At 42.6% G+C, this 19,978-nt stretch overlaps 1 protein-coding gene across 12 annotated transcripts in view; it reads left to right on the top strand.

Moving 5' to 3' along the window:
- The window catches only part of NTNG1 (netrin G1), a 978,539-nt gene that overhangs the window by 716,763 nt on the left and 241,798 nt on the right, over positions 1-19,978 (top strand). For 4 of the 12 annotated variants that reach the window (XM_069641886.1, XM_069641881.1, XM_069641884.1 and 1 more), the window contains one exon: positions 3,917-3,976. The exons of 4 other annotated variants lie outside the window; for them this stretch is intronic. In XM_069641886.1, coding sequence (XP_069497987.1) covers positions 3,917-3,976 — 60 coding nt within the window. Of the gene's footprint in view, positions 1-3,916; positions 3,977-16,900; positions 17,069-19,978 lie in introns of all 12 variants that reach the window. 4 more of the 12 variants (XM_069641879.1, XM_069641876.1, XM_069641877.1 and 1 more) reach the window with 2 other exon arrangements.

Below are 19,978 nucleotides of genomic sequence, written 5' to 3'. Positions count from 1 at the left end.
GCAGTTGGTGAGATGCTAAAATTCCACTAAAGTAAGTTCCCTAGACCCAGGCCTATAAAATTGGATCCACTTCAAAACCGCGTTAGAAAGACAATCAGGGCTGGCGCTCGTGAGTTTTTACTATGAGCAATTATTGCAGAGATCTCTTTCTTCCTCTGCAAAGTTCAGGTTCCAGGCTCCTGATGGTACTCCTTGATACTCTTGCTCCTATCCTGCCACCTCTTTGTATACTACGCTAAAGTGGTCAATCCACCCTTTGGACCTCCATGTTCTACCCACCATCTATAGCTTAATCCCTACCTATAACCTTGTCTCCCCCAATCCCCATGCTTTTTTATTCAATTTCTATTGTGTCATCGAATTTCATTTGTCGGTTTTGAGGATCTTTAGCTTCTTTTCAGTTCATTCTTTTCGGTTAATGGACATACTCCAAGGACTTCCACTGTCAGTGAATCATAGCTTTGTGATGGCTTTTTATGAATGAAGGGGCACATTAAAAGGTCAAATTCCCTTCTGAGTTAGAGCTGTCAACATTCTGTTGGATATTAATCTTTGCCTCAGAGTGTAAAGTGTAGAAAGTAATGTAATTATATAAAGACTCTAACTTTGACATGCTTGTCCCCTTATCTGTAATATAATGTTGTCTTGGGAGGATAGCTCAGGGGCAACATGCTCACCTTGGAAGCAAGACAACACGGAGCAACACAGGTTCGATCCTTGGGTCCACGCTTCGAAACCTCTGGGTATTAGCACGTTATAAATAGCCAATCATATCATATCATGTTTCATGTGTTTGTGTTACAATCTTTGTTCCGTTTTTATCATATTCTGCTTATGATGTATCACTCATTCTGTGTTGGTAATTCCAGGACACTGCATTATGTAAAGCTTAGAGGGTATTATGATGTGTTCTGGGTGTGTGGGCCTGGAAGCAGCACCTACAGTTTATACTTCAGTGGAATACAATAGAGATGATTCAAGGAATCATCAGTATTTGCTAACAATTTACACAAACATGCCTAGAAGAAGCTCTAGCAATGGGTCCAGGAGGTAAGCACAAACCTATCATTGTAGGGGATGCTCACAACAATTTAGAGAACATCTCATGGACTGTATTCAGGACACAATATTGTAAATGTTTCTGAACTGTCGATGCTCTGATAGGCTGAAGTATTGCACCGTGTTTTGTGAAAAAATGGTTGTATGATATAAATAGGTTATTAATAACTTGAAGGTTTCATTCATTTGTCAAGCGATCTGAAAGTAATGATTATTTTATATTTGAAAACAATACTCATGTACAGTAATCTCACCATAGATCGACAGCTCTACAATGAAATTGCTGCAAGGAATAGGCGTTTCATCATGAGTATTGTCACATTCTTGAAAACATTCTTTTTGGGAGCTCCACTGATGTTTATATATCTCTCGTTTTTCCCTCGTCATTTATCCCTGGATAGCTTCCTTCTTTCCTCTTTGAATTTCAGGCTTTATTGTTACTTCAGCTGTTTCCACATCAAACAAGCAAAATTGCAATGCAGTTTTCTAACCATACGTACCCCTTCTATTTCACTTCCCTTTATCCCACCGTCCATGTCTTTCCCACCCGCCTCTCTTAAACTCTCTCATATCTCGGTTGTACCTTAAGGACAAGGTTTAATTGTCTCTTTATTTTTACAATATCTTCTATGTTCATCTCTGAGCATACAGAAGATGTACTAAGTCATCAAACCTATCATATGGAACCTCCAATGCAAACCATCATTCTCTGCCTTCTGAACTGCGCAATGTATTAAGTGTCTCTGTGGTGTTGAATCTCTTATCTTACATTAGTGAACTACTTTGACCACCTTCCTTCCCTTGAATCCTCCTTATTTTAGGTTCTCAACCCCCCCTCCTCACTTGGACTCTTCTAATTGCTTTTGGCTCCCTTTACCAGTGCACATTACTGAGAAGCATCTCCTTCCATCTGATTACTTTCCCGTCTCCCCAGAGTAACTAAACACTCTGAAAATACACCTTCAACACACAACCTTTCCGTCTATGCACAATTCCTTATGCAGAGTACTGGTGTGTGCCCAGTGTCAGCCATTCATTGGCTCGTTTGCCTTGATGTTCCATTGGCATGCATTTTTAACAGAACTCTCACATAACATTTTCTACTACTATCCCTGAATAGAAAGTTGGGCAAGGCCAGCCCCTTATAACACTAATATACCTGAATGGTTGGTTTGATTTGTGCAAAGTCAATCAGATTAGTGCCAATGCCTCTGGAAGGCTGCAACATGTTGGGCTGATGCTTTTGTATGTCCAGGCTGAGGCCTTTGCCTGACATTTGTCACACTTGTCCCAAGCCAACCCACCATTTTATAGGCATTGATATAACACTGGGCTGACTACATCTGCCTATCGTACTGTCACTGACAAAAACTTCAAACTAATATGTGATGTATTGAACCCCAAACCTATTAATTGGCCCAGGGGACAGGTCTGACACGTGACTGACTCTGTCATCAATCAGCTCTTGAGGGGCACCATTTCAGACCAGCAAGGTGTTTGGAGGCAACAGTCTGAAATGTGTTGTATTGCACCGATCTCCAACCGGCCATTCAGAAACGTTGACCGGGTAGAGCTGGGATGGCAGGAATTTCTCCTATTATATCAGCTGATTAAGTTCAGACACAAGTTATCAACGTTCATGTGAAATAAAACCCTTGGAAAATGTGGACAAATATACAGTGCTACAAATCCGTTTTTGAAGAAATTATCTGTTTTGATATTGATTGGAACTATTAGGGTCTATTCTAATAGCTCCATTACTGATTGAAGGGTTCTGGAAGTACTAGATATGAAGTTCATTCTTTTATGATGCATTTTGGTATGTAAAATGTACTTACCTCTGACTGGATGCACTCTTAAATATTAAAGAAAACACATTTTTACAACATAAGTGTATGCCTCAAAAAAGGTCACGAAAAAGGTTACCAGACTCTCGCAATCGTTGAGTGAAAACTTGACTCCAATTTGCTCTGTTTCTGTGAAATATTGTCATGTAGCAAGGGTGTAGAAGCCCTGTTGTTTTCTGGTTGTTGTTAATAATAAAATGATACATGTAATTCTATCTCAGAAAAGGTGGCACATTCACATCCCTTATGATAGTATAGCCTTCCCTCAGCCCACGTTACCATAAGACATAAAGGAGGTGTACCGCTCAAATGCACCTGTTTTACCTTCATGATTGGATCACTGTTGGTTTGTAGTTTCGGGGCTGAGTAGGCGGTTTAGCCACTGCTCATCCTTGTACTCCTGCAGAGCAGAAGACTGTTCAACACAGTTTCCAAGTTAGAAATAAACCTGCAGAGTCTGGGAAGCATCTGGTGTATATTACACGTGTATCTGCTGAAAAAGAGCAAACTTAGTGTCATTCCAATATTGAACAATGTACACATGTAGATGATAAGGTGAATCTGTAAACATGAGCCGCTGTGTGTACAACCTAAATCCCTGACCCCCAAACCTTTACCTCCTTTAAAAAAAAAAATGTTTACAAACATTATTAAAATCCTTTCCACACCGTAGTCCAGGGGTCTGCACTATTTGGCTTTCCAGATGTTTTTGACCACTCCTATCAACCATAGCATGAATAATCAATGGTGAGAGATCATGGGAGTCATAGTCCAGCACATCTGGTGAGCCACTGACAGCAGAGCCCTGCTCTAAGCCCTTCCACTGAAAATGTGTACGAGTGAGTTCCTTTTTTTAATATATTAGACATTTTCAGTACTAAACAACCTCATTTGCGTGCTTTCTCTCTTTATTTGTTGCAGGTTGATAATGTGATTTGCTGCTAATTTTCTTTTTGTTTGTGCATGGCTATTTTCTGATTTTGTGTTCATGTTTTTTGTTTTTGTTTTAGTTGCGCCCAAATCACCTTTGCCATCTGTTTCTTCTGGTCTAACTGCCAACCACAAGAGAGGTATGAACCCCCGGATTCATGCGGTGGTTTCATGGCATGTGCCGATGAAACTATTGCATTGTATGAACCCAGAATATCTGTCTCACAGCCACCCAGCTGCGCCCCTTCCCCCTTAATTGTCAGCCATGCAGGGTTTGCTTTGCGCAAAAAGAAGACAGGAGGACAGAAAAGGTCCTGCACAGTCCTCTTTTTGTTGAAACAAAAAGCATTTCCCTATTTGACTTTGAAGAACTGGATATCGGTGTCGTCTTTGAGCTTTGGTGATCATAAACATTGGGCTGAGGCCTGATGATATCACCACAGCGTCTGGATCCTGAATGAGGACACATAATGTGATTAGTGGCGAATTAGGCACTCGCAGGACAAACAAGCTGTCACTGTTTTTTGATTAAATTCCCGAACCCGACAGTATTAAATGGTGAAATGTGTTTTAAGCAGTCGTTGCTTTTATCTTTAACTTTCCATTTGGATCAGATTCCATTTAATAATGGGATTATAGCATTATCTGGCAGTATAATCGATCATCACATTACATGATCAGTGACACATTAATGTGCCTTGCATGGATTATTTATAACTTTTTCGCCAATCGGAAGAAGCTGGCTACATTTTATGTCTCCTCGTTTTTGTTTTTTCTGTCTGCTTAATTCAATGCCCCGTATTTATGTTTCACGTTTCATTGTGCAAAGAGCCCCACGATTCATATACACCATTATATCTCACAGATTGAATGTGTATGAAACCTCTGAACTCAGTTTGACCCTGTGCATTTGAATAACCTTAATGAAGTGTACATGTCCTAATGAAATCTAATCGAATTTCCTCAATGGCTCGGATGCAAATCCCATCTGTTTGCCCATTTCTTAAGCCCTGCGAGTGGTTTACTTTTGACAAGGGCAAGGTAAGGGTGATCGATTCGCAAATTCATTGCCATTTTCTTTCTCCAAGTTCTACTGTCATTACTGACTGCACAAAAGAAATAATGCTGAATCAGGTTAAACAATAGATCGATTGAGTTAGGGGTGTGTGCGTGCGTGGAGCGTGCACACTTTGCCTGCAATAAAAGCAGACAATTTAAGCTAACAAAATAATTTTAGTTGTAAGATTAAATATCAAAACAGTTTGCCTTTCAAGCATTCATTAAACCATTGATACACAATGGCCCTCATTGCAACACCGCCGGTAACCAATGGGGACATTAGCACCATGGTTGCTGCCGGTATTGTAACGAGTACGTCAATGGTAAATGGGGCAATACCGCCCCATTCCAAGGTTGGCGGGGCAGTAATTCCCCATTTACCATTGACTCTTCCCCATTCTCATTTTTGCCCCATAGGGCTCAATGGGACAGGGGAAGGTGGTTATTACGGTACCGCAAATTGCGGTACCGTAATTACCTCGGAAGTCTCTTTGCGGGTCCCTACTTTAACAGCTGGTCGGGACCAGCCGTTAAGGTTGGGAGCCGCAAAGGGACCTCGTAATCAGGCGTTAAGGGTTTAACAGCGCCAACACCATTTACGGCGCTGTTAAACCCTTAACGCCAGGGTCCTAATGACCCCCAATGAGATGGCTTGGAATTACCTTGCGCCTGGTTTACAAAAATGTGCACTGGATGAAATCAGAAATGCGTGTAAGCATCTCTGATTTACTCCTGTTACCTTACAAGCGATTCACAAAGCTACTACCGGAGCACATCTGGAGATACCTGGAGCATCTGTGATATGTACTTGAGGCAAAATGTGTGACTCACATTTTCATATGAACATCTAAGAGATGCCCAAGTGACCTGCAGATTTGCTTCAATTGTAGCTTTCGTTAATCTGGTTTCAGGCCCTTAACCTCTGTTGTGTCTACTGCCTAGAGATGTGTAAGCACAATTCCTTGTGCAAGGTATTGTTTGCACTGTGCACTGTCAAGCTTTCTCCAGGTCAGTCAATGGACTGAGCAATCCCATTGTTTAGTGCCTTACAGTAGGTGCATATTGAACACACTGGATGCAGTAAGAACCTGGGTGGTGGAGGGTGTCATAGGAAAATAGAATGTGTTTCACACAAGGCTAAGAAGGTGTATGTAAATAAAAACATGTAGTAAAACTAATAATGTTTACATTATATAAAGGTGTCTTCAGTTGAGGAATTGGGTAGGCAGTTAAAAGGGTGGGTAACCTTTCGTTGTTATGGTGTAGTTAGGATGTGTACTTTAAGACTTGCATCTGGGTACCGTGGGGATGTTCTTGAATTCTGGGGTAAGAAGTTCTTTTGGTGAGGAGACATGATGGCGCATAAAGGAAAACTGGGGGCAGTGTATTGTGGTTAGAATTGAAGAGAGGGGTGAGAGAATATGGAGAAATAGAGTTACTCAAATGGGAGCGGGAACTTCACAAGGGAGTAATTGTACATTGAACTCCACTTGCATGGAGCTGGTTTTCAGAGGTGGAGGAGGTTGTAGAGGGGCTGATGGCAAGGTTCAGTGTCTAATGGGGGGTGCAAAGTAATAGAGGGATTCATTATGAGGATAGTAGAGCAGTAATTCAACCAGAAGAAAATTATAGTGGAGGTCAGGATTATGGTAGAGTGATAGCTTGGGTTGGAGCTAGGACCTCCAAGTTTCAGGTCTTGGAGCAGAGAGAAGGCGATCAGGGAAAAAGGAGATTTGAGAGGGCAGGGAGGTGTAGAGTCTGAGGGCTGTGAGAAGACAGCGCTAGGGCAGAAGAGGGGGAAGACGAAAACTATTTTTATGACACCCACTGCTGAAGGAAAAGTTGAAGAAGGATATGATCTTCCCAAGAGAGATGTTCTAGGGGTGAAGAGCAGGGGACCTAAGGAGGATCTCTGAGGGACACCCACTGCAAGTAGGGTGGCATATGAGGCGCACGTTTTCCAAAAGTTAGAGGAGGGTCTAGCCAGGTATTAAGTGACGCAAGCAAGAGCAGTTTCTTTCAGGCAAGGGTAGAGAGGGTCAGGAACAAAGTCAGGTGATTAACTGTCAGTCATAACTTTATTCTGCATTGAGCCATGAAAGGTTTCCATAACAAATACAAAATATCACAAATATAATAACATCATAGTTAACACAATTCCATTAAATTAAGTCACATTTAAATTGAATTAAATATGGTGGACCTGTAGTCAAAGTATGTCTCAATAGAGACTTGGTTCATTGTGAGGGCTTGTTATTGTAGGACCAAACATGGATGCCATATATTAATGACCCGTAGGCTGTAAAATTAAGAGGCCGGGAAAATCAATCTGCACTCTTCTCCTCAATGGGGCAACATTTGCTCCTGTGAGCACTGACTACTGTGACGGAGTTCCCAATGGGTGAGCACTGCATTCTCTTGTGGTGTTCTTCTTTAGCTAGCATCTCCTGTCATGGGGTAATATGTTCCTGGCCAAAGTCAATTCCAACAGAGTCAAGGGCAGTGCCCCACTGTTGGCTAATCCGGGTGCAGCCCATAATTTGATTCCTAGTTACAAACAGACACCCGTTCTCTGACCGCATGCAGTGTAAGCATGCATTTATAAACATGTCCCTGGGTTAATATTGGTTGGGGGACAGTTTGGGGACCACGTGTAAAAATATTGACCCCCTTCTCCAACATAGCCTTCTACTGCTTGAGTTGGCAGTTCCGGAGTACTGCCTTGCCAGAATTGATGTTGGCCCTGGACTTTGTATCTACATTTAGTTTAGATTTTAGAGATGCAAAGTATGATGTACTCCTGTCAGGAACACTCCTGTGAACACAGCTTCTCATGACTTTTGTCGGCTGTCTTTCTTCAACCTCTTGGGTGCATCCCGACTTGGTACTGGCTTGGTTCCTGCTACTACAATCCTGACCTTGAGATAGGTTAGTGATGACTGAGAAATTTACAGTTGGAGTTAGGCTGGGTGTCATCAATCTGATATCTGGCCTTGTGTCACTCACTTGGTTAGCACGTAGGCCCCCCAGGTCCACTCATTTCCCGACTGCCTCAAACAGGGATAGAATTCGATATTTTATTGTGAGGACTTCTGATCCAACAGTGCTACAATGGTAATGTTTGTGGGCTGCGCCCCTCATACCAGTCTGGGTGTAACCGGGTTGGGCCCTTTGCTGATCAGGAGGTAAGGGGCCAGGTAGCTTGCTGTTGACATTACTTGGCCAGAAACCTCTGTTGCTCCTGTGGCCTTAGCCTGCAGCCTATCTGCCACCCTATTCCTCTTTACAACCTTGTCAGCCTGGCAGAGTGCTCCCTCCAATAGTGGCCCACTACTAGAGCCATAGGAGCAATGATGCTGTAACTGCAGAGGTTGAGAAAGCCACAGGTGCTACATGAGATGCAGTGGGAGGAGGAAAGATGAGATCAGTTTCTTGGACTTCAGTCCATTACTTCATTGGATAAGCTAGAAATTGTGAAGCATTCTATAGGAGGTTTTGAATAAGTCACAGTAGGTTTCCCCCAAGAATCCAAGCTAACTGGAACATCGGTTGGATTAAATGAGCACAGTAACTGATTGATCTCAAAAATCATAGAGTGAGCTTCCTCCAGGGAACATGCTTCCTCCAGGGAACATGCAGGATTAGTTGAGCTGGGCTCTACCATGCGGCTGGGCGGCGTAGGCACGAGCATTTTCATTGGCATTTTCCTCTTTACAGCCATGCTAGTGCTCTCTCAAAATCTGGGGTGCTGGTGGTGCTAATACTTTTGTTTCGTTTCGTAAGTGCTCTATGTATCCAAGCGCTGGTTCCCCTTCCCCTTCCCCCCATCCTCTTCCCCCTCACCGCTCCTCCCCCTCAAAGTCTCTACGTCTCACCTCGTTCCTGACCTGAGTTGGGTGTACTCAAAAGAACCTCCGGGCTCCCTCGTTCACAGGTTCAGCCTCAGCCTCTCTCAGTATTTCAGTGTTTGACGGGTGGGGGTTCTGACGTGGTAGCTTCTTCCTGGGTACAGACCAGCTTGCACTAACTCCATATGGCGCTTACTCCCATGCCCTCTCCCCCTGGGGGCCTTGCCCTTGCGGGGGGTGGATGGAGTCTATAACAATTTTCAGGTGGCACGTCTAAGGGCACCACGAAAAACAGCAGAAACGGCTCCAGCGAGGACTGCAGGGCACTCCCGGAAGCACTAACTCCCGCACTCCTACCCCCTGCAGGATTATTAAAGATGTCAAAGAAATTTGGAGGGGTAAGAGAAGTGGGTGATGAATAGAAATGAGGAAGTTTGGGACATGGAGGAATGCCATTTCTGTGGAACCCAGATTGTAAAGGGTACTGACTTAATTTGCCTTTTTGTATGTTTTGTGGTGGCTGAACATGAACATCTCAAACATTTTGGAAATGTGAGGAAACAAGTGGACAAGATAAAGGTTTTCAGGATTGCTGGCTACAGTCTTTGATTTCATCAGGATATGTAAGACAGGTGCCACCTGGTCTCATGCTGGGAATACCTTCAAGGTCTGGCACAGGCAAAAGGGATATGATAGATTTGAACTGGGTCAAGGTGCCAGTTCCTTAAGTATATGTGCTGTGAACAGGTTTGGACTGGCCTTCAAGGCATGAGGCAATGCTTGAAGTGTCAACCCATGATTGTAGTATGGGCCATTGGTTTGGCCAGAGTGGGCCAGTATCATAAGTTACAACACTAGTTGTAATTAATTTTGCTCTTCAAATATGCTTTCAAATCCATTATTTGCAACATATTTTTTACCCAAAACACCTCCTTGGGTAGTTCGCAAGCAGTCTGTTCATGGAAAGTCATGAATGGCAATGTGTGCTTGTGGGCTGCTTTTTCATTGGTGCTTTTTCAGATTTTATGTCCCAATGCGACCATGGATGTGAAGTAATCAGCTGGAGTAGAGGAAAGATTACCAGATAAGAAAACATATTACTCATCAACCCTGACAGAAACATTAAAACAGATAATAGAAAAACACATTTCCTGGCACATTTCATAACACATTTCTCAATACAGATTCACAATACCAAAACACAATTCTATTCATCAAGCTATAAAATACATTTCATATAGTAAAGGCTTAATGAGGTTCTAACACAGACTGTATTTTTAGCCATATCTGATAGACCATAAAAGTTAATACTGTTCAGTTTGCTGAAAGTATCAAGGCCCATAATTGATCCGATGTGAAGTTTTCAATCTCATATCTCAGTTTGCCATGATCCCTGTTATAAAATATATATGGTTTCATGCAGCCAGTGAACAAATGTCGTATTTCCACCACTTCAATGTCATATATTCTACATAATCGTTTAGCATAATGAACACCCTTCCAAGCTCCTACTCCGGCAAAGTTAGAAAGTAGGTCCAACCTAAGCATCATTATGAACCTTCTAACATTTCTATCGTAATGATTAATTAGGTATTGACATGGCACATCCACTGGAAAACCTTGCCTAACATATAATGCATATTGTCTATATTGCCCAATTTGTAATATTGGTATTTCGGTCCCATATGTTAGCAGGATTGGAATTTGTTTTTCCATTACCAGGGCTGGATTGACCTCATCCCTTTAAAACTTAGTTCATTAAAGAACGTGAACACATCTTTCTTCCATTCCTTAAGAGCACGATTATTGGTGTTAATATTCAGAACATGTTGAAATCAGAAAATCTTGATTCCTTGTCAACCTACTTGGCAATTAGACAAATACAGAAAATTCCCATCCCATCCTAATTCCCATCCTAATTCCCAATTGTGTGTTTATCGATATTAGTCCCAGTTCACAGAATAGCCACTCAGTTTGAGGATTTTTGGGTAGACACAGGGCTATACGCCATAGTCTACCTTTCAGTCTCTTAATCCATACTCTTTCTTTTTCAGTAAATATTTCCAACCCATATGCAAACAGGGTATTAGGCTTGTTTTATATAGTTTGACCAAGCCTTCTATAGAGAATCCACTTTTATGTCTTATGAAGTTTGATATTACAAGGAATCTCCTTTCAATTTTTTGACATACATAGCTCTCCAATACTGATACATTCATATTATCCGAGATAGTTATTCCCAAATAAATATAAGTATGAGTGATATCAACTTTCTCATTATCATTATACATTCTCCATGTAAATGTAGGTGTATTTCTCTTACCAGGATAAATAATCATAATTTTTGTTTCACTATGGTTTATTCTTAGGTTCTTTTTTTTTTTAATATAGACATAATTTGTCCAGGCTGCGCTGCAGCCCAATCAGTGTTTTATCAAATACAAGAGTGTTGTCAGCATAGGAAAGCCAACTTATTGAGCAATCCTTCAACCAAGAGTTCATGTCAGAGACGTATAAATTATATAATGTTGGTGCTAATGGGCAACCTTGTTTAAGCCCATATTTTGTATCTATTTTTTCACTCAATATCTAATCCTGGTTGAGGTGCACCTGGACAACATGTTCAGAATATAATTCTTGTATGAAATACAGTACAACATTCTGTAAGGTCCTTTATAATCAATGAAACAAATATAAAAAGGTTCCATCTTTCCTTGTAATGCTCTCACAAATTAGATGAAGCAAGGTCCATGCATTCAACAAGGTTCCCATTCCTCTTTGAAAACCTTTTTGCATTTTCGCTAGTCGATTATTCATCTTTATCCAGGTATTTAGTTCAGCTAATAATACCTGGGCAAATATATTTGAGCAGGCATTGGACATAGCCAGCAATCTATAGTTATCAGCGTCTTCTTTCGCCCCCTTTTTATAAACAGGAATCAAGATTGATAAGGAATAAGACCTGTATTAATTACTGTGGAAAATGGATGAGAGAGTGTCGATGCCCAGAATGCTGGCATATGCTTGTAAATCAAGTTTGGATTTCCATCCGTGCCAGGAGCCTTTTATAACTTCAATTTGACAATAATTATTTGGAAATTCTCTATGTCTATATTTAGATTTTCCTTGCTCTCGCACTCCCATTAAGTATTCTTCTTTGTGAGTATAGGCTTCCACCTATAATACAATTAACCAATGTGTTTAATCCAAACGTTCTCCGTTATTGGGTTCATTTCTTTTCTTTTTTTTAATGGAAATATGTATCGCTAGGTGATTTATATAATTCCAAGACTCTACGTCCATCAGTGGTTCTCAAAATATTATGCAACTGGAACCATTTGATAGCAGATTCTGAGGCTTTGTGTCTGTTAATTAAGTTTTTATAGTTCGGTTTGAAATTCACCATATTTTTTATTGAACAGAGTATTATTAGAAATGCTCCTCTTTGCAATTTTAATGTCATTATTAAGTCTTTGTTTTAACTATGTGATATAATTTTCCCTTTGTTTGTGTTTTTGTCCATCCTCTCACGGCATATGTAGATAGGAACTGTTTAGCCTTCTCTGAAATATCATTAAACCTGTTAGGTCCTATATTGTGGTCTAGACAATTTTCATTCAATATCATATCAGAATAAGAGAGATGTCTTCATGAGTTTAAGGGTACATGTGTAAGCACACCTGCATGTCCAATCAATACGGTGTCCAGCATAGAAGCAGTCTGATAACCCTCACATATGACTTTAGATCTTTAGCCTGCAATATAGCTAACTATGGTAAACACTCACCTCTGATACTAGTGTTCCACTTGCATGATAGAGGGTAAATTCCCAGCCAGGACTGAGGCTGATTAATTGGGTAAAAGTGAAGTGAATAATAACACAACCTGTTATTGTAGTGCTTGGAAGGGCCCACGAAAGAACTAAGGAAATGTGATATTATTATTTACATTGTCGTGTTTTCTATGACAAGCAGAGCTTGTATCTTACCCTACATCCAGAGGTTCAATGTACAGGCACTGCCGCCGATGAATCCCAATAGAGCCTGCTATCATCCTCACGACAGGCATTTTATATTATCTTCTCTTTGCCATGCATACTGCCCAACTCACTATTGACTCGTATCTCTTTACCAGTCGTTGAAGCAAGAGAAACGCCAGTTGTGCTGGAACACACTACACAGAGTGTGACCTCTGTAAGCAAAGAGGATCATTCTGCAAACGCTTGAGGACATTTCTTTGGCTCTTCTGGAAATGAAGAATTTGTCATGAGCCCAGCTTTCAGGAAATGTCGTTCGTTGTGGTGTACCTTAACCAGAAAAAACAATCTGCCACAAGAGGGCGGTGAAATTAGATGCTATTGGCAAAATAATCTTCCAATGAGGAACACAGCCAATCGACATGGGGTGGTTATTGTGTCACATTTGCACGTGCACATTTTCAAATTTGTATAAGTGCATTCTCATTCCTTTCCGTGCGGATAAACGTACTTGTATTTGCAGTGCTGATCCAGCAAGTGTGCACGTTCAAATTCGTTTTCGGATGTGCAAATGTAACAAAATGCTGCCCCATAAGTGTCACAAATGCCTAAATCACGCATCAAGGTTTTCTAATGTATGTCGGCGAGAGAGATACTTTTGATAATATATTAACTACAACCTCTTTAAGGTCATGCTTTCCTGTTCCGTATCCCTGTAATGGCGCTGATGTGCAATAATCCAAAATCAGCCAGGATTCCTCTAGTCGCAACTTGCCACAGACCAATCCTTTTCCTCTATTTTCTTAATGTTTTACTTTTTTGTCAAATTATTCTGCTAGCCAGGCCATGTCTGCCCTCCGAAAGGGAAATAGAAATAACTCCATTCCACGGGCTTTTATGCAGATTACCTTTAGAGCCAAAATATTGCTTGGTATAATCTGCTGTTCTTTAAAATGAAAAGTAAACAGCTAGCGGATTTTAACAGAGCTGCTTTGTCGCGATTGTGCTCAGTTTTTAGACTTCAAAAGATATTCACTGAGGTGCTTTTCGTTGCAGCATATAACATTCTTTTGGTTAGCACTCCATTAGTCATGATACGATAAGTTATTTATAACCTGCCTAATATCAAGAGGTTTCTAAGCACGGACCCGGGGATCGAACCTGTGCTGCTCTGTGTCTGCTTGCTTCCAAGGCGAGCACGTTGCCCCTGAGCTATCCTCCCGAGACTAGCTTTTCTGCATGTAATTAAAGACACACGGTTCTGAAATGCAGATTTAAAATGGCTGAGAAATCCATTTGTTTCAACGGACATTTTTGACATAACATGGAAAGGTCATTTGAATGCATCAGTGATCTGCTAGATGGGGTATTGTTGTTTATTTATAAACATTTGGCCTTTTGGACATAGGAAAACCGGAGCAGAAATCCAGAAGAAGGTAAACAGGAACAGAATATCTAAGCAATAAGTCCTGTGGTGGGGAGATAAAACAGCCAGTAAAGTCCACCGCCTCATAGCTATTAGCACTGGACCACGCAGCAAGGTGCAGAGAACTTGGATACTGATCTCAGGAGGCAGGCCTGGGTGTCTGCCAAAGCAGCATGGACACTACAGAAAGTGAAGAGGGACAAAGGAGCAACAGCCTAAGGGCGTCCACTGTGGGTAGATGTGCAGCTGCATGCAGTGGCTGTAGGCAGCCAGGAGAAGAAGTGGGGCACCTCAATCAGGCGACGGGCCACAGAGTTGGGGCAGAGCCGTGGTGAGTGAGGAGACCTGGTGGCTTGGGAAAGGGGGGAAGATGCAGCAGAGGTTGAAGCACAGCAGTAGCAGCGTAGGTGGGTGCAGAGAAAAGGAGCAGCCAAACCTCTGTGCACTTGCTACAGAGCAGCCATTACCATCAGGGGTATTCCCCACAAAAAAGAAAAAAACAAAATAACGAGACCAACAATAATGAGTTTTAAAAGTCGAAATTTTGTCGGATTTTGGTACCCTTTTAAATAAATAGATAGGGGGGCTAAGGTATAAATTAAGATATAGGGAGTTGGTAGGGGGAGGGTCTGTGTGCGGGTGTCTCCCCCACAATAAAAAAAAAGGAAACCATTTTTGGATTTCATCTAAAAACACCCCAGGTCCGCGCTTAGAAACCTCTGGGTATCAAGCGCATTATAAATACGCAATTAAGAATGTTCTGTAACAGCACCTCGATGCCGCTAAGCTGTGTGAGAGCTTTAAACATGCAAATAAATAAATAGTGAGTTCTCTTCATACTCACTCCCTGTACATATTCTGCTTCATACATTCTGATTCTGTCATCTTGTTTGACAACAACGTACCAATCGCTTGGAGATTGCCGGGATGTCTAGCCTTCTCCTTTGAGGACTGACCTTTCTTCTCTTGGCCTTGATGTACTCAGGGTAGTGAGGCAAGACGTGGTCAATCTGCCCTGGTGGTTGGCTGGTATTAAATGTTCTTGTTGTTTTTGATAGAGATATGGTTTCACTTGGTATTCATACAGTCCTGACCCTTTTATCTTCAAGTCTGGTCCCTATGCATCTGCGTTCCTTCGATGCCAAATAAATGGTTGTTAGATTGGCCTGACATTTGCTTCTTTGCACAATATTTCTTGGAAGGAATAACGCCTGACTTGCACATGCCCAACCAAGTGTGGGCTTAACACGATTCTGAAATTTAAGACGAAAACACGCGTCCTTAGCACTCAAGTCTTCAAGGAGGGATAATTAATGCAGGTAAGTGCTATGTGAGCACTCTTAGGTGATTGTCCTGTTTGCGTTGGAGCTGTGCTCTTTCCCCGCGGTTTTCACCCATCGATATTCAAGTATCACATCATGTTCTCAAGCAACTCCAAGTGCCAATCCCTAGCAGCCTAACTCTTCACAGGTGCTTCTCATTCCTGCACACAGCATTTTTTTGGTTAGACTCCATTAGTGTTGGGTTTTCTACGGGTGTGTGAGATCCATTCTGTAGTAAAATTTGCAACATGTTGATTTTCTTCAAAAAAGGAAGCTAAAATGGCAGCGGGTTTGGAGGCGTAGCTGGCATGATAACTCAACTGAGTGTTGCAGTTTAGAATCGCAGCAGGGCCAACCGTGGCCTGCATCATTCCAAGATACATTGAGGACCGTTGAATTGGATTAATAATCACAAACATTACAGTGCTTTGAAGTGGGAGGAATCTAGCATTGAGCAGTATATAAAACGTATTATCATTATTATTATTGTAACTCTCGATGCAAATTAACTCTGCTAACTGCCCTTGGCAGAGACCTGTGTAGTCTTGAAAGCCTGCAGCCAAGGTCTGAGTTAGGACAACCAAGGTATCACAGACAAGCAATCGAGCATAGCTTCCATGGCAATGCAATGCCTTGCGTGTTGCCTGTCACTGGCATCCGTGTGTCTGAATGCATTTGAGAATGGGAAAACAGATGTTGCCTTGAGTCAATCGGTTTCTGAGGCCTATATGGAATGTCACTGCCTTGTTCTGCCTTCCAGCAGAAAGTAAGGTAACTACATTAGGAGAACACACAACTGTACATGTAGTTGATATAATCCAGGGGTCAGCAACCTTTGGCTCTACAGATGTTCTGGGCTACATCTCTCCACAGATAGCACAGTCAATGGGGAGAGTTTATGGGATTTGTAGTCCAAAACATCTGGAAAGCTGAACGTTGCAAACCCCTGAATAAACAAATGTATTCCGTTTTGTTCTGATTGTTAATTTAATACTGAATTCCAATGAACATCCATTCAATGTTTCCCCCTGCCACCAAGTTTCAAATTTGCAAAGTAAATATCTGTAAATTTACCTTGGACAATCCATGATACATGTGCACAAGGGCATTCATGTTTGCAGCACTGGAATCCAGGTTTCCGACCCTCTATAAGGTTTACAACTGCAAAAGCTTCACCTTCATGGGGCGAGACCACGATCCTGCAAAATTTGCTTCCATTTTGTCAGACTCTGATCATTTTCCATATAACATGCTTGTGACGTGTGCTCGCGCAACAGTCTGATGTTGGTTGCCTCTGTGTTTCCCAGCGATTCCACCTGCTTATGCTGCTGTTCAGCCACCTTCCCCTCATGACCCATGCTTTCCCAGCATGCACTCTGCTAATACTCTCTACTGTATACCATGTGTATACGTTTCTGTTCTTCCCCCGCAAGACTGTGAATGCAACGGACACTCCAACCGGTGCACTTACATCGACCTGATACTTGCCGTCGTTTGCGTGAACTGTAAACACAACACTAGAGGGCAGCAGTGCCAGTCCTGCAGGCCTGGCTACTTCAGAAATACTGCAGCGAGGCTGGATGATGAGAATGTATGCATAGGTCAGTTTCCTTGCCATTCTGACTTTTCTTTTCTGCATTTTTAGAGCGTGTTATGTACACCTACGTGCATCAATGTATTGTGTTTGCTTTTAAGACATTATGATGTGTTGAATGGGTCGCATCATGTGCTGCAAAGACTTAGGTGTCTTATTTATTCAAATTTTTAAAGTGCCTATGACAAAGCGCTGTACAGATTTGCAAAAGAATGCTAACAACATAATTCACGAGCTGATAGGGCAAAATCCACATGATGGTGCATTCTTAATGTTGGCAGCTAGAGGGCGACCTTTCAAAGAGAAGCAAAGAGAAGTAAGGGTGGTGGCTGGGCCTCATTACAAGTACAGCGGTGTGTGACGAAAAGGTGGCAAGGCAATGGTAACTCTGTTACCACTGCATTACTTCTGCGTTACTGCACCACCGTACTACAACTCTGGTGGTGCGGCGGAGGGAAGACCTCGAGCAAAAATCAGCAAAATCGGCGCAGTTACCATCAGCAGTAATTCCACTGAAATACTCCATAAATTGGGAATAGCACCAAGTGGTGGTACCAGTAATTCCGTTTGGTGCTATTCTGGCAGATTTACCACCAGAATTCCGCCAAACTTGCAATGCGGCCTATAGAGTTAGAAAGAGCATTCCAAAATGTAGATGCCAGGAGGTAGAACACGAGAGAGGGGACTGCGCACAAGGGGATTGGGGAACTGCTGGTGTAGAGATTGATGCAGACCGAGGGGGACGAAGTGGAGAGTATACTGAAACAGGAGACAATCGATAGGCGCGGTGCAAGGCCATTAACACATTTAACGACAATGGGCCTCATTACACGGATGGCGGTAAGGATTTACCAGTACCAGTAAAATACCGGTGCCGGTAATTCCTTACCGCCTAACTACAAGGTCCCTTTGCGGGTTGGGGGATTTAACGCCTGCTTTTTGCAGGCGTTAAAAACCAACCCGCAAAGGGACCCAGGGAGCTAATTACGGTACCGCAGTATGGGCCTTCCCCATTCCCATTGAGCCCTATGGGCCAAAAATGGGAATGGGGAAGGGCAATGGTGGAAGGGGGAATTACCGCCCCGCCAACCTTGGAATGGGGCGGTAATTCCCCTTTCCGCCAAGGGGGTGCCGGTATTTTACTAATAGCGCCATGGTTCTCCGCCATCCGTGTAATGAGGCCCAATGACAATGTAGTGAATGTCAAGGCCGGGAAAGAGGGCAGCTGGAGAAGGAGAGGTATGAGAACGGGAAGCGAGTAACATCTCAGAGTTACAAATGGTGACGTGAAGAGAGCATGTCCAGTCTCGCCGTCCATCTTCTTGAAGTTGGTTCATCCTTAAGAATTCAGTAGAACTTTGTTTAAACCAGATGTCGTAATTCAGAAGTGCACAGCGAAAGGTATATGGAACTAATCAGGTGCAACACATGAATCAGAAACAATTAATAGAACTTTCAATATGCAGAATCAATTTCCAAGCGATAATCGATGGCAGCCGATGTAGTGGAGGCGCAGGGAAGGGAAGCAGTTTGCATTGAGTGGTTTGCCTTTGGGACACATGGGGCCTCATTACGACCCTGGCGGTAAATTACCGCCAGGGCCGTGACTTTACCGCCATGGTGCTAACTACGTTAACGCCATGGCGGTAAGGGGATTTACCGCCCCATTCCGACCTTGGCGGGGCGGTAAATCCCCAATCCCCATTTACCCTTCCCCATTCCCATTTTTGCCCCATAGGGCATAATGGGAGTGGGGAAGGCGTTAATTACGCCACCGTAAATTACGGTGGCGTAATTAACACCAAGTTCCCTTACCGCCATGGTTTTTTACACCCGCTAAAAGCAGGTGTAAAAACCGCCATGGCGGAAAGGGAACTCGCAATTGGCGGTAAGGGGTCGGCGCAGCTAACGCTGGCGCTAACCCCTTACCGCCAGGGTCGTAATGAGGCCCATGGACTGAAACCAAGATCTTGACATCAAAGTTTTCCTTAAAATGCGTCCACCAGCGCAAGCAGATTTGTAAAAAAATTGAATGGAAACGTGGCATGATAAAATGGAGCAGCATGAATATTAAACGATACTGGGATTGCCATAGTCACCCTTTTTAACACTGCCTTCCGAAATTAAGTTTTATCAAGTATTTCTTAATAGGAATATAGATTTGTTAATTATGTGATTAAAATGTAACACTCTCATCTGAAAATGCATCTGTTTAATCCAGCTCGCAAAAAACGTTTTAAATGCTTCTTATGGAGATGATATTTGATCGCATCTGATGGACTCAAATACATGTTCTTAAAATGTTCTTATTTTTCAATGTTACTGTGTTATCATGTTATGGTTATTGTTATGTCTTGAGAGATGTCCTACACTGAAACAGCAGATCACGTGTACTGATTGGGCCTCATTACGACCCTGGCGGAAGACCATGGTGCCAATGGTCCATGCCGGTAAGTTACCGACTCTGCCATGGAGAAAGGGGGAATTACCACCCCATTACAAGGTTGGCGGGGCGGTAATTCCCCCTTCCTCCATGGTCCTTCCCCATTCCCATTTTTGCCCCATAGGGCTCAATGGGAATGGGGAAGGCGCTAAGTACGGTGCCGCAAATTGCGGCACCCTAATTAGCACCAAGGTCCCTTTGCGGGTCCCTACTTTAACGGCTGGTCTACACCAGCTGTTAAGGTCGGGTCCCGCAAAGGGACCTCGTAATTAGGCACTAATAGGTTAACGACGCCGCAGCCTTTTACGGCGCTGTTAACCCATTAGCGCCTGGGTCGTAATGAGGCCCATTGTGTCTGTGGACCTAGAGTTCGGTGCCACAGCCTAGTAGTGGCTTTGCCTCAATGCAAAGGGCAAGGTGATAGCTGCAGAAATTACATTAGAAGAAATCTGCATGCATTTTTGATGAGTAGGA

This window comes from Ambystoma mexicanum, chromosome 1q, assembly GCF_040938575.1.
Source record: "Ambystoma mexicanum isolate Mex_15411 chromosome 1q, UKY_AmexF1_1, whole genome shotgun sequence".
NCBI classification, from domain to species: domain Eukaryota; kingdom Metazoa; phylum Chordata; class Amphibia; order Caudata; family Ambystomatidae; genus Ambystoma; species Ambystoma mexicanum.
This window is presented reverse-complemented; position numbering and strand designations above follow the sequence as displayed.